General features: G+C 55.4%; 2 protein-coding genes across 3 annotated transcripts; one reads left to right on the forward strand and one right to left on the reverse strand.

Annotated features, from left to right (window-relative positions):
• Positions 1-997: 997 nt before the first annotated feature.
• On the reverse strand, positions 998-3,628 carry LOC310847789 (lysophosphatidic acid receptor 6-like). Its single transcript, XM_083745884.1, has 2 exons — positions 3,543-3,628; positions 998-2,227 (listed from the first exon to the last, which is right to left on the reverse strand). The coding sequence occupies exons 1-2, from the start codon at positions 3,555-3,557 to the stop codon at positions 1,130-1,132; spliced, it is 1,113 nt and encodes a 370-aa protein (XP_083602010.1). The 5' UTR covers positions 3,558-3,628; the 3' UTR covers positions 998-1,129.
• A 3,722-nt stretch (positions 3,629-7,350) lies between these two features.
• COPS6 (COP9 signalosome subunit 6) lies at positions 7,351-10,744 on the forward strand. 2 transcript variants are annotated; one of them, XM_083745882.1, is made up of 10 exons: positions 7,351-7,723; positions 7,834-7,959; positions 8,252-8,383; positions 8,813-8,901; positions 9,027-9,089; positions 9,186-9,233; positions 9,502-9,616; positions 9,811-9,903; positions 10,020-10,120; positions 10,567-10,744. In XM_083745882.1, exons 1-10 carry the CDS (start codon positions 7,366-7,368, stop codon positions 10,705-10,707), a joined length of 1,266 nt encoding a protein of 421 aa, XP_083602008.1. In that variant the 5' UTR covers positions 7,351-7,365; the 3' UTR covers positions 10,708-10,744. The 2 variants fall into 2 exon arrangements, with proteins under 2 accessions (XP_083602008.1, XP_083602009.1); XM_083745883.1 differs by having other exon boundaries at positions 7,351-7,720; positions 7,840-7,959.
• Positions 10,745-10,791: the final 47 nt, after the last annotated feature.

Genomic DNA, 10,791 nt, shown 5'->3' on the forward strand with positions numbered 1-10,791 from the left:
ATGCAGAATTGGATAAAATGACTGGAAAAATCAGATACCAGAAAGATCACAAATTCATCGAGGACTGGGGAAAGTTTACGGAATATCTGAAAAACATATGTGACGAACAGATAATGGATAAGTAAAAAGAAAAGAAAAGCCAAAAATTAAATGAAAATTAAGGGAAAGGATTTGCTGCATTAATAAATTAGAAATTGGAATACAGAAAGGGGAGGTATGAGGAAGTCGGGGAAGTAAGTTATAAGAAAATAAGGGATTGAAATTATACTTGTTTTTATTTTTGTCTGTTTGTATTATTGTTTTGTTTTTATATAATTTTTGAAACTTTAATAAAAATCTTTTAAAAAAAAGAAAAGATGAGGCCCTGTCTTCCACTTATTACCCCTGCACTCACAGACAAGTGGCAATGAGGGCTGCTGGGATGTTCCCTGGCAAACGTGGCCATTCAGACATAATATTTGTGTGTGTGTGAGCAGAATGGTCGCATCAGATGCTGAGGAAGGTGTGAGGCAAAGGGGTACATAGGCCCATACAGCACTCCTCCTTTTTTCGACCCATTAGCAAGATATTTGGAGACAGACCATCTAGCTCATTGCTCTCTGCACTGACTGGCAGCAGCACTCCAGATTTCAGGAGACGTCAGGAATTGAAGCTGGGCCCCTCTGCGTGCAAAAGATGCTCTCTTCCCCTTCTTCTGCCTGGCTGTGGAAGCCCCTCCCTACCTTTGCTCTAATGGGTGTGTAGAAAGCAGGGAGTACCTGCGCCTTGTTAAAGTCTGCCTGCCACAAAGACTTCAGAAGAGGTCCCAACTGCGAAGCCCCAACACCCGCAGCAGCAGCAGCTCTAGAAACCCCTTCAAGGGAGGGGAAGTCTCTCTCTCCCTCCCAAATTCCCATCTCTTAAACCGTGCTTGCGACGAACGGGCTGTGGGTGTGTAAATGCGCACTTTAACGTGAAGAGGGCGAAGGAACCTCCTCCAGGGCAGTTTAACTGGTCCTCAATATGCTGGACGCTTGTCTAAGGCTGCTTGTCTAAGGCTGAGGAACTCCTTCGCTCACACGAATGCGCAGCCAGAAGCCCGAGGAGGCAGGCGCGCGCACCTCCGACGTTCAGCGATCTGCTGCAGAGCTCACTGCGCTGTGCCGGGAGCGCAGCTTTCTCCCCACGAGGAGGATCCCTGCTTACTGGCCACAAGCCCGCGAAGTCTCAGCAGGGACGGCTGGGCGGTTTCTAGCCGGCGGCAGCAGCAGCAGCATTTCCACCAGCCGGGCTGCCAGGCAAAGCGCTCGGCTGCGAAGTAGTAGACGAGCGGGTCGAGGCAGGCGTTGAGGCTGGTGAGGGCCATGGTGAGCCGGCGGGCCACGTAGGTGGCGCGAATGAGCGGGCAGCCGCCCAGCACGCCGGCGCGACCCAACGTGTGCACCACTTGCACCAGGTGATACGGCGCGAAGCAGACCAGGAAGACGCCCAGCACCACCAGCACCGTGCGCAGCGCCTTGCGCCGCACCGCTCGTGAGCCGGGCTGCATCCCCGGAGTGGCCAGCAGCCGCCAGGCAATGAGCGGGTAGCAGACGCCGATGAGGAAGAGCGGCAGCAGGAAGCCCACGGCAGCGGCGAAGAGGCTGACGGAGGAGATGCGCCCCCGCCAGGAGCTCGAGGAGAAGTTCTCCAGGCAAGCGGTGCGGCCGTCGGGGAAGCGGCTGGTCAGCGGGCCGCGGAGCGCCAGGTACAGGACGGCGGCGACTAGCACCGCCCACACCCCGACGGCGGCCGCCACCCGGTAGCGCAGCTGCCGGAGCCGGAGGTGGCGCAGCGGGTGCACGACGGCCACGTAGCGCTCCAGGCAGATGCAGGCCAGGAAGAGGGAGCTGCCGTACAGGTTGGCGAAGAAGAGGCAGCCGGTGACCTTGCACAGCGCCTCGCCGAAGACCCAGTCGTTGCGCAGCGCGTGGTAGGCAATGCGGAAGGGCAGCGTTAGCACGAAGAGCAGGTCGATGGCGGCCAGGTTCACCAGGAAGACGTTGGCGGGCTCCGTGGCGGACTTGGTGCGGAAGAAGTAGCCCAGGACGAAGAGGTTCCCCACCAGGCCCAAGGCGAAGACCAGGCTGTAGACCACGGGGAAGAGCAGGTACTGGAAGTCGGCGCTCTCCAAGCAGCCAGAGGTGCTGTTGCTGCTGTTCCACGCGGAGCCACCAGAAAGCGGCACTGAGAGGTTCTTCGGCAGCCGCTGGAAAAAAATGAAAGAAAACCGCTATTTATTTATTTATTTATTTATTTATTTATTTATTTATTCACCCTTCATCCGTCTTGCTCAGGGCGGTTCACAAAATAAAAATTGAAATATAAAAAACACAAAATACATAATAAAAATTAGAACAAAAACAAACCAAGAATCTCCCACTCCCTCAACACATTGAAAAGGCCAAACATGCACTCGGCACCCTGTTCGCGGTGCTTGTTCCTCAGCTGCCGCGTGTTTCTACCTCTCCTAGGCTAACACTTCTCCCACCCACCCTATAGCTACTGTCTACTGAGCAGCTCCGAAGCAAGGAGCCACCCAGAGAGCAACTGCCTCTTGTCCCCTGTCTGTCTAATGTACCCGTCAATCTGCGGGGAGCCAGCAGAGAGTGCTCTTTCCTTTTGTTTTTGTAGTGCACTGGGGTGATGGTGCCCTGAAATTTTGCCTGCTGCAACCTACTTTTTCCTCCTTTAGATGGCTCTTGGTTTTTCAGCCCCGCTTTGCCTGGTTCTTAGCTCTCCCCCCCCCCCCAATTTTAGATAACTTCCACGCCCTTTCGAAATATTTGATAATCTTGACTCTCCTTTTTAACCTGAACCCCTTTCTTAGGATTCTGCGGTGCTTGGAGCTGCTCTATCAATGGCTGCTTGGCCATGATGGCTATGCTGTCCCTAAATAGCTTGAGGCAATAAGGCTTCCGAATACCAGTTCCCGGAAAGCGCAAGAGAGGAGAATGCTCTTGTGCCTGAATCCGGCTTGCAGGTTTTCTTCTGGGGTCTCTGGTTGGCGGCTCTTCTGTCCTAGATTGTCCCTACTTAAAGGAAGCCTCAAATCCTGACAACTCCGCATTTCGCCCAGTTGAGACTGGGGGGGGGGGGGAGGCCGTGGTCTTCTTTCTGCAGAGGACGCTCTCTCTCTCTCTCTCGGGGCTCACAGGCAGTCCCTCCGCGGAGGCTGGTGGAGCTTTTCCTCCCTGGGGCTATGGCTGAGCCCCTTGGAAAGGAGGCGGGGAGGGGGCGAGAGGTGGGCAGGTGGGAGGGAGCGCCGGCCGTCGACGGAGTGGGACTGCCTTTCTTCCCCACTCCCGGCTGTCCAGGGTGCTGATGACCCTCCCGGAGGTTCTCGCTTCCTAGAAAGCCGTCTCCGCCGCCCTCCCCCAAGCCCCAGGAGCAGAGTTGACTCCTTCCTCCCGACGGGACCCAGGAGTCCTGCCGTCGGGGCCAAACGAGTTCTGCCGCCGTCTCCCTGCCTCACCTTGGCTCACAGCCAAGCAACCGGCGCCCCCAGTCCCACTGCCTCCTACCTCCAGGACCTCCATGTGGGTCTCTATCCGCCTGCCTGCCCTGCGGCTGCTGCTGCTGCTGCTGCTGCTGCTACCCGGCAACTCTAGGCCCCCTTGCGCAACCTCAACCCCTCCAGGCACATTCCGGGAAGGTTCGCCTCGGACCCACTTCCTCCCCCCGCCCTCCGGCGTCTCCGGCTGGGGAAAAACTACAAGCCGCGTCTCTCGCCAGCCCCTTCCCAGTTCCCTGCATGGGGGGAGAAGCCCATAACTGCTATTGATTCTGCGGTTTATGTTGTGTTTGTATGTCTCTGGAAGGTGAAGAACTTAGGGAAAATAAAACTGCTGCTATCATGTCCTTGTACCAATATATGGTGCCACCGCTTCTGGAATGCTGGGTGCAGTGCCGGTCGGCTTACCTCAGAAAGGATACTGTACAGTATTGCATAGTTGGAAAAGGGTCAGAAAAGGGCCACCAAAATGATAAAGTGGAGGGGAAGGCTTCCCTATGAAGAAAGGTTGCAGCGTCTGGGACTTTTTAGTTTTTTGAAGTCAGTTTTTTTAAATTAAACTTTATACAGTATACATATATTCAAGATTCCAAATTTGTTTTACATTTCTCTTTAAACTTTGACTTCCCGCCGTTTCCTCCATGCTGTTCTTAATCCCATCCCATTTACATAACGCATTCTAATAAACATTTCTGCTAAAACGTATTTCGTATATTATCAATCGTCCATCGCTGCTCATATTTCAAATCCTGCTCGCGATTTCATCTGCTTATTTTTTCAGATATGTCCAAAAGGGCTTCCATTCTTCATGACTAGTCCCTCATGTTGGTTTCTTGTTTTTGCTGTTAGTTTCGCCAGCTCCGCATAGGGATTTTTTAGTTTAAAGAACATTCAAGTAAGAGGCGGCAGGACAGAAGTTTATAAAATTATGCATGGCATGGAGACATGGGCGTAGCCAGGCTTTTGATGGGGGGGCAAGCTTCTGCTGGGGGGGAGAACCTCGGATAATGCTTTTCAATAATATCTGAGGAATGGGGGGGCTCTCTCTCGTGACCCTGGAATACAGGGGCATCCGTCCAATGTTGCTGATTGTTGGGAGATTCAGGACAAATAATCTAAAGTCCTTTTTCACGCAGCCCAAAGTCAAGCGATGGAACTCGCTCCCCCAAAAGTCAGAAATGGGCTTTAAAAGAATGTTGGAGAAAACCATGGAGGCTAAGGCTATTATAGCTGCTAGCCACAATGCCTAAGCTCTGCCTCCACAATTTGAGGCAGCAATGCTTCTGGACCCCAGTTGCTGGGGATGGAGAGTGGGGCAAGTGGCTGGTGCGCTCGAATCTTGCTTGCGGGCTTTCCATACAGGCCTCTGGATGGGAGGAGAACCGGATGCTGGGCTAGATGGGCCTTTTGGCCTGATGCAGCCGCCGGCCTCTTCTGATGTTCTTATGACTGATGTGTTTAGAAGACCCTCGGGATATGGTTACCAGATGTCCTCATTTCCCAGGGACAGTCCCCAGATTTACAAATTTGTCTCCAGACAAAATCCATCCCCGAAATGTCCCCAGATTTCATTTAACGTCCCGGATTTATATTTTAAGTGTTGTAGATTTATTAGTAGGGAATGAATGTTGTGTGATTGGTTCAACGGCACAAGACACATCATATGGCGACTTCCAGCAAGGCAAAATAGCAGGCACCACAGCAGCGAGCAGCCCCTGAAGCCAGCCAGAACCAACTGCGCTACCAGGCTGGCTCCAGGCTGCTGAGACTGCCACTGCTGCTGTCACTGCCAAGGGAGAACCGGGACCCGCCCCAACCCAAATCGAGCCAGGAGCGAGAGTGCCCGGCCAGCCGCCCAGTGGCACTCCGGGGCCAGAAAAACCCCGGAGCTGACACAGGGAGAAGGAGGAGAGGAGAAGGAAGAGCGAGAAAAAGGAAGGAGAAAAAAGAGGGGAACCCCGACCTTGCCGCGTCACTGCCACCGCCGCCTCTGAGGAAGAGAGGTAGGAGAGCCCTGGGAGGGCAAGGACACATGGCCGAGCCCAGGTCAGACCTGAGCCTACTCCACGGTGGCTTGCGCTCCAAGAGAGCAGGCTGGGGCCCAGAGGAAGGCCACGCGACAGAGGAGACCACAGAAGAGAAGAAATTACTTCTTAATATATAAATTTTAAAATATTTTTAATAACTTTTTTTTTTAAGTGTCCCCGGATTCTCTGAAAAAAATCTGGTAACGTTACCTCAAGATCCCTAAAAGAGAGAGGCGTCCCAGCACCTGCTCTCCCCCTACACACGTGAGCTGGTCTGCACTTGTGAATGCTGAAGGCGCCTCCCTGCCCGCCACTCTGGGCGCTCCTTAGCAACACACGGCAGAAGCCGCTCCCCACGGCCGCTTTTGAGGCGGGAATGCCCGAGTTGCGCAAGGCGCTGTTTGCTGAGACCGGCGCGCCCCAAAGCAGCTGCCAACGCCGGAGGAGGCAGCTAAAAGCAGCGCGGGCGCCTCCCTCCAGCCTCGCTGAATCAGCTCCCTCCCCGCCTGCTGAGCTGGCCCTGGAGGGCGAATTCCCCTTTCCGTGCAGCCAGGAGGAGGAACTGAGGTTTCAGTCGGGCTGGGGCAGCCCCCTCTTCCCGCTCGCCAGAGCAGACGCAGCTGTCGAGAAAGAGGAACTCGGAGAGGCAGAGGTTCCCCCAGTGGCGTAGCGTGGGGGGTGCAGGGGGGCCGGCCGCACCGGGCGCAACATCTGGGGGTTAGGGTTAGGGGGCGCAAATCCACGGGTTAGGGGCGCAAATCCATGGGTTAGGGGCGCAAATTACTTGCCTTGCCCCGGGTGCTGACAACCCACGCTAGCCACTGGGTTCCCCATCCTCCCTCCCACATAAAGAGAAAGGAGTCCTGGGGCACCACGACACGAGGATTTGCCACTGTCTTGCGACAGAAACTTTCGTGGATTATATTCCACTTTATCAGGTGCTTGAATGGTGATCCACAGTTTGCAGGAATATTTGTTCGCTTTGTGCACATACCTAAGTGCGTGTATGGGTACAGAGAGCGAGAGCGAGAAAAGAAAGCAGCGGAGAGGAAATGAAATCGAAAAGTACAGTACTGAACCTAACACTGAAGCTTAAATGCCTGCTTAAAAGCCAAGATTTTGTAGTTGTTAGAATGCCGGACTAGGTTTTGCCTGGCACCTACAGGACTGCAGCTTTAGGAACATCCATAGAAACACAGAGCACAAGTTAGACTCATAGAATTGTCCACCCCTGCAATGCAAGAATATCTACTAAAGCATTCACCAGAGAATGGCCATCTGTTTAAAAGCCTCCAAGGCAGGAGAGTTCACCACCTCTCGAGGGAGACCGTTCCACTGTCGAACAGCTCTTATTGTCAGAAGGCTCTTCCTGATGTTGTCTGAATCTCTTTCTTATAACTAGAAGGCATGAGTTCGAGTCCTGCCCTCCAGAGCAGCAGAAAATAAGCTTGCTCCATCTTCCCTGCCCTTGAGGTATTTGAAGATGGCTCGCATATCTCCTCTCAGTTTCCTCTTTTCCAGGCTAAACATCCCCAGCTCCTTCAACTATTCCTCATAAGGCTTGGTTTCCCAGACCTTTGGTCATCTTCTGCACACCTTCTGGCTTGTCAATATCCTTAATATCTTAAACTGTGGCGTCCAGAGCTGGACACGGTATTTCAGATGTGGAATTATTACGGGGGGACGGACGGACCGCGCGCAGCTCCAGCTCCAGCCCGGCGGCCCCCACCCCGCTGCCCGTGGGACTCCAGAAAAACGATCCCGGGCGGGGCGGGGGGCATAAGGGTCTTTCTAGGCGGACAACAAATGAAAATCTCCGCGGTGCTGGGACGGAGCTGCTCCGCCTGCGCCACCCGCAGCAAGGGCGGCCGGGAGCCGCCCTGCCTCCTCTCCGGTAAGGGTCCTCCCTCTCCCCCCTCGCAGCTGCGCAGTCGCCTTCTCCGCTTTGAGAAGAGCCCGGAAGTTCCACCTCGGGATCCCTCTATCTTCTTCGTATCTCTTTGGCCTCACTCCCGACGCTCATGCGCCCTTCGTCCGTCGGGGAGCTTCCTCTACGGAGAGCACGACGGGACATACGCGGCCAAGATGGCGGCTGCTCCCAGCGGCGGCGGTTCTTGCCCGGCCGGGAGCAGCAACGGGGCCGGCATGGAGGTGGACGCGGCGGGTAAGCCCGGGAGGCGGCGGGCGGGGCCTGGCTGGGGCGGCGGGAAAGAGCGGCGGCGGCGGCGCCCTCGGGGCCTCCCTCCGCCCTCACGACTCCCTCGGTCTCCGCAGCGGCGCCGGCGGTGATGGCGTCGGGCGTGACGGGGAGCGTGTCGGTGGCGCTGCACCCGCTCGTCATCCTCAACATCAGCGACCACTGGATCCGGATGCGCTCGCAGGAGGGGCGCCCCGTCCAAGGTGAGCGGGGGGGGGGAGCTGCACCCGGTGGGCTTTTGCCTGCGAGCCGGGAAGGGGCGGCCTCCCGCGGGACCCCGGAGCGAAGGGACCGAGCCCGGCGGCCGGGGCGGGGCGCGAATGCATCTTCTGCAACCCCAGGCCGCCCGCCTTGCCAAGGCTTCCGGGAAGGGAGCGAAGAGAGCCCCCCCCCCCCCCCAATCTCTGGCAAAACTCGCGTCGTCCTGGAGCACAACCCGCCCTCGCTGGGGCTGCTGGGAGGAGCCGCCCTGACTCCCCCTTCTGCCTCCCGCAGTAATCGGGGCCCTGATCGGCCGTCAGGAGGGGCGCAACATCGAGGTGATGAACTCCTTCGAGCTGCTCTCGCACACGGTGGGGGAGAACGTGGTCATCGACAAGGAGTATTACTATACCAAGGAGGAACAGTGTGAGTCGGCAATTGGGCCTGCCAGGACGACGAGGGGGGCTGGCGGGGGCAACTCGCAGGACAGGCATGAGCCAAAGAGGGTCTCTCAGAGCAGCCTGGCTGGTAGCAGGGGGCCGAGGGGCCCACAGAGCCCAGCACTCTTTCTGCACAGTGGTAAACCAGAGACACAGCCCCCCCCAGGAGCTGGCAATCAGGACCCCAGTGCAGCTGCACTCCTCCCCCTCCCCCTCCCCCTCCCTGAGGTGATTCATGGCAAATGGTACTCAGAAGAATTCTGCCTCCAATAGTAAAGGTAATACAGATCCGTTGTCATATTCACAAGCAATAGTCTTATCCTCCATAACTTAGTTTAATGCCTTCTTGCAGCCATCGTAGTTGACCAGTGTCGCTCTATGTTGTGATAGCTGTTTTTCTTCTGCTGTCCTGCAGTTAAACAAGTCTTCAAAGATTTGGAGTTCCTAGGCTGGTACACAACAGGCGGCCCCCCAGACCAGTCTGACATCCATGTCCATAAGCAGGTGCGCCTTGCCCCCACCCCCTTTGCTGCCTGTGGGACGCGTGGGCAGCCCTCCGGTTCCACATTGCCAAGGGACAGAGGCCCAGAGTTCTGCCGCTCCTGATAGCACCTTCATTTTTTCCTCAGGTGTGTGAGATCATCGAGAGCCCCCTCTTCCTCAAGCTGAACCCCATGACAAAACACACGGATGTGAGTACCTGCTCCCTTCCATGACTGAAACCTCAGACAGCTGCACCAAGGGACATCTGAGTGAGCTGCTGTGCACTCTCTCTCTCTCTCCCTCAGCTGCCTGTCAGTGTCTTCGAGTCGGTGATTGACATCATCAATGGAGAGGTAATACCCACCACTCTTGCGCCATCTCACTCTTTTTAGAAAGGCATGTATTGCAAGGACTTGGGTAGAGGCGGGCCATCTTTCCTGTATGGGAGGAGAGATCCCCAGTGCAGGAGGCACAGCTAAAGGATCCCTCGTCATCCAACTTCTGCTTAAAAATCTCCGAGGAAGGAGAGCCAGCCACCTTTGGAGGGAGCCCCGCTTGCTGCCTGTGCAGGGGGAGAGGCCTATCTGCGGCCTTATTGTCTCTTTTCCCCTTTCTATCAAGGCTACAATGCTGTTTGCTGAACTGATGTACACTCTGGCCACAGAGGAGGCCGAGCGCATTGGGGTTGATCATGTGGCACGGATGACAGCGACGGGTAGCGGCGAGAACTCCACAGGCAAGGGGGGGCAATGGGCAGTGGGGCTGTTAGCCAGTTAGTCCTAACTATGGGCTGGAGCTGCAAGGTCTCCCATGAGAGAGGATGGTGGAAGCTGTTTCTGGCCTGCTTCATGCCTCAGGGGAGAGAGGTGTTAGGGCTATTTTCAGGCAGCTTCCCCCTGACTCTTCCCCCTCCCCCACTTGTCACTGTAGTGGCCGAGCATCTCATTGCCCAGCACAGTGCCATAAAGATGCTTCACAGCCGTGTCAAGCTCATCTTGGAGTATGTTAAAGCCTCGGAAGCAGGTGAGGTCTGTGGGTGAAGCAACAGTGTCCACCTTTGTCTCTGTTCCTCTTTCCTGCAGGTGGGAAGCACCTCAGCCTCCTCTCTAACCTGTTGCTTCTTTTCCCACCCTCGCCAGGGGAGGTGCCCTTCAACCACGAGATCTTGCGCGAGGCCTATGCTCTTTGCCACTGCCTGCCTGTGCTGAGCACTGACAAGTTCAAAACAGATTTCTATGATGTGAGTGTCCTGGCAAGGAAAACTGGTCTGCTTCTTGCCGAGTGTGGGAAGACATGTCAAACTGGAGCGGGGGAGAGGAATCCCTTGTTAATGGGGGGTAGGGATGGAGCAGGAATGTTGTCATTTGCTTCTACTTCCCCGGCTAAAGTGCTTCCCTCTGGCCTGGGGGGTTCCTGCATCTCACAGAGACCTCCACAAAAGGAAAAGGTTGGAAATGCACCTGCCAACTTGAGCTTTTCTGGCATTGCAAGGGGTTAGACTAGATGATCCTCAGTGTCTCTTCCAATGCTAAGGTTATGGCAAAGCTTGCAACAGCCTGATCTGAGGGCAGCTGGAGAAGAGCTCTGGTGCGTGGGAAGGTGGGAGGAAGAAGTGCTTCCAGGAGCGCTGCAGGACACAGGTTGTCCCCTCTGTGATCAGCCGGCCTCCTTTTGTCTCCCTCTCAGCAATGCAATGACGTGGGCCTCATGACATACCTTGGCACCATCACCAAGACCTGCAACACCATGAACCAGTTTGTGAACAAGTTTAACATTCTATATGACCGCCAGGGCATTGGCCGGCGAATGCGGGGGCTCTTCTTTTGAGATGCTGGCTCTTTCTAATAAAGCAGTTTTGACAGCAGACACTTTGTGTGTGGTTCATGTCTTTGGGGTGGTACTGTGTGTAGG

Source organism: Podarcis gaigeae, assembly GCF_964106915.1.
Source record: "Podarcis gaigeae genome assembly, chromosome: 6".
NCBI classification, from domain to species: Eukaryota; Metazoa; Chordata; class Lepidosauria; order Squamata; family Lacertidae; genus Podarcis; species Podarcis gaigeae.

Bases quoted from the DNA above. Each gene is read 5' to 3' on its own strand.
- COPS6 (XM_083745882.1), top strand. From the start codon at position 7,366: ATGAAAATCTCCGCGGTGCTGGGACGGAGCTGCTCCGCCTGCGCCACC. The intron at 7,960-8,251 runs GTGAGCGGGGGG...TGCCTCCCGCAG, and splicing joins GGAGGGGCGCCCCGTCCAAG to TAATCGGGGCCCTGATCGGC. The intron at 9,904-10,019 runs GTGAGGTCTGTG...CACCCTCGCCAG, and splicing joins TGTTAAAGCCTCGGAAGCAG to GGGAGGTGCCCTTCAACCAC.